This window comes from Bidens hawaiensis, unplaced genomic scaffold (genome assembly GCF_021521415.1).
Source record: "Bidens hawaiensis isolate Kalapana, Puna unplaced genomic scaffold, B.hawaiensis_p1.1 tig00032752_1, whole genome shotgun sequence".
In the NCBI taxonomy this organism is placed as follows: Eukaryota; Viridiplantae; Streptophyta; class Magnoliopsida; order Asterales; family Asteraceae; genus Bidens; species Bidens hawaiensis.
Genome location: NW_027495586.1, coordinates 222,790 through 225,573, shown reverse-complemented (window position 1 = coordinate 225,573; position 2,784 = coordinate 222,790). Strand labels below are relative to the sequence as shown.

Below are 2,784 nucleotides of genomic sequence, written 5' to 3'. Positions count from 1 at the left end.
TTGCTTCGTTTGATCATTACACGTCTTCCCTTGGGCTTGAATCACTTTCTTGACCACGCGTTTAGTTTCTTGAACACTCTTCTTTGGACTTTGAATTTTGGAACTTGGATCTTTGATTAGAACCTGACTCATAATCGGATTGTCTTCTTTCAGTCCAATACTTTGAAAATCCCTACCTGCAAAATTCTGCATTCCAATGATAGCTCATTTACCGTGACTTATTATCTTGAGACTAATCTTGTACAATCGATTCTTGGTCCTTGTCACCTTCATCAAAGTCTTACCAGTATCATCTTTAATGGTTAGCAAATCATGTTTCATGTGAATCTCGCATCCACCTTCCGTTGCTTGACCAAGACTTATGACATTGCATTGTAATCTCGGGATGTAGTAGACATCAGTCAACATGCGCTGCTCTCCCGTTTTCCCTTCAATTAATGTCGACCGTTTTCCCCGAATATCAATAAAGATTTATCTCTGAACTTCACGTTTCCCGTGACACACTCATTCAACTCATAAAAGTATGTTTATTACCCGTCATGTGATTCGATGCTCTGTTGTCGAGATACCAAACATCTTTCTCCATCGGTTCGGTTTCGAAATGCTTTGGAATCACTCCATCTTTATTCCGAAAAATCGTTTTCTGATCATCTTTAATCATAAATAATCTTGGATCAAAATCATCAATTTTGTTCAAATTAGATTCTTCTTTTTTATTCATACGTTCCGGACACGTAGACGTAAAGTGACTGAACTCATCACAACGGTAAAACTGAACCTGTGACAAAACCTTCCTTCTCAATTGATGACCCTTCGTTCTTCTTTGACCCGTATACCTTGACCCACGATGTTGACCATCTCGGTTGTCACAACCATCTTGATCTTCATCATCTCGATCTTGACCTCCAGTTTCATGACTTTTTCCACGTCCCTGTGAACTCGGCCAACCCTTACCTTGGCTACCGGACTGATCATACGATTTCCCTTTGTAATTACTTTCTGCCCGATTGAAAAGTAACTGACCGTGTGAATTTGAAGCGCGTTCTCTCCCTTGTAGACGTTCCTCAAACACCTTAAGTCTTCCAATAGCATCTTCAAACATCAAACTATCAAGATCAACAATTTGCTCGATTGAGGCTACGAGTTGAAAGTACTTATCTAGAACTGCATCTAGTGACCTAAACTCGTTTCCTTTGAAACCATACCTGCTATTTTTCAAATTCATCAACACAAACTCATCAACGGTCTCGTTTTCTGCCATCTTGAGTTTTTCAAATTCACTTTTCAACTTTAGCAGTCGAGCCTTTTGAACTCGCTCGGCCCCAGCATACCGTGATTTCAAAGCCGTCCATATTTCCCGGGCATTCTTGTATTGAGCAATCTGAAGATAAATATCACCTTCTATTACTTGAAACAAAAACGCTCTTGCCGTTTTATTCTTCTTCGCATCAATAACCACACCCTTATTCGGTTGAACAACTTCCCATAACTTGATCATCTAAGATCGCTTCCACCACAATCGCCCATGTGATGTAATTAGTTCCATCCAATTTAGGAACCTGCAACGATATCCCCCCACTCGCTTTAGGTTGGATTATCGGTTTTTTTTGTCACCTGCCATTGATGGTGTTGAACCCCCTTGCTCCACTTCGTTGGAACAAATACAAACAACTCAGTCCCGAACAACTTTTCAGAACCTAACCCACTTGCTCACCAAATAAATCAAACCTCGATCAAAACCTAACTCATTCGACCTGTATAAAAAGAGCAAACTTTGAACTGAACCTACTCGTTCAACCCAAATAAATGGTTAAACACAACCTTGTTAAACCAAAATGTATACCATTTTTTTTCCGTGGAGCAGCTCACTTCTCACAAAAAATTAATGTTTTGCCTTTTTACTTTTATGACACTTTTATTAATCACAAAGTCCAAAAAACACACACAAACAAAGAACGTAAACCTTGTTGCTCGGAAAACTCGTACTAATCGTCGATGCTTCTGCAACAAAACCGAAGCCCTTTTGCGAAACTCCGGTCAGAAATCAACTTATTTCCGAGTTGTCGCCACACTAACAACCGACTGCTGTTTAGGTCTATGTTCCGATCACCAACTCTATCGAACCCTCCTTATAATCAACGTCGCCATAAACTCGCCACTGATTTAGAACTTCGATTATCGATTCTTGAACTTGGCTCTGATACCAATTCAAGTCCTGTATCGATAATCAAACACGAACTAAACGAATAACTCTCGTTTATATTAATCAGATTATATCACTCAAAAAACTAATTACAACTCTATCAAACCCTAACAGGGTTTGACTCTTGATAAACCCTAACTCTGTTACACCTATTTCACTATTTCTAATGTCTAACCATAACTTTGTTTATATAGACTAACCTAACTTGCTAGCCAAGACATTACCAAATATTATAAAACTCTAATTCCTGGGTTGAGCCTTACACTCAGGCCAAACAACAATTGAGCCAACAGTTATCATATCAGTGTCATGGTGGCGATGGTACGACTTGTAGGTTGCAGAATGGTGACTATTAGTGCTTCATCATTTGTACCCATTTTAGGTTAGTGTAATTTATACTAGTGACTGGTTAAAATTCTGACTCATATGCGCGCTTTAAAATATGGACAACTCCAGTATAAAGGGGTTCGAACTTGGGTAATAGAGTACGAAAAATGTTGTGACCCTTTGGGGAAGAAACCACTACCACTGCAACATACGTCTTTGAAATAGTTGTATAGTGGTAGGATTTGATGTATGTT

The 2,784-nt window shown here is 39.1% G+C and overlaps 1 protein-coding gene across 1 annotated transcript; it reads right to left on the bottom strand.

Annotated features, from left to right (window-relative positions):
• Window positions 1-569: 569 nt before the first annotated feature.
• On the bottom strand, window positions 570-1,498 carry LOC143583993 (uncharacterized; the record flags this gene model as incomplete). Its single annotated transcript, XM_077066152.1, has 2 exons — window positions 1,457-1,498; window positions 570-1,381 (listed from the first exon to the last, which is right to left on the bottom strand). Coding segments are annotated over exons 1-2 (854 nt in total), but the record flags the coding sequence as incomplete, so codon positions are not given.
• Window positions 1,499-2,784: the final 1,286 nt, after the last annotated feature.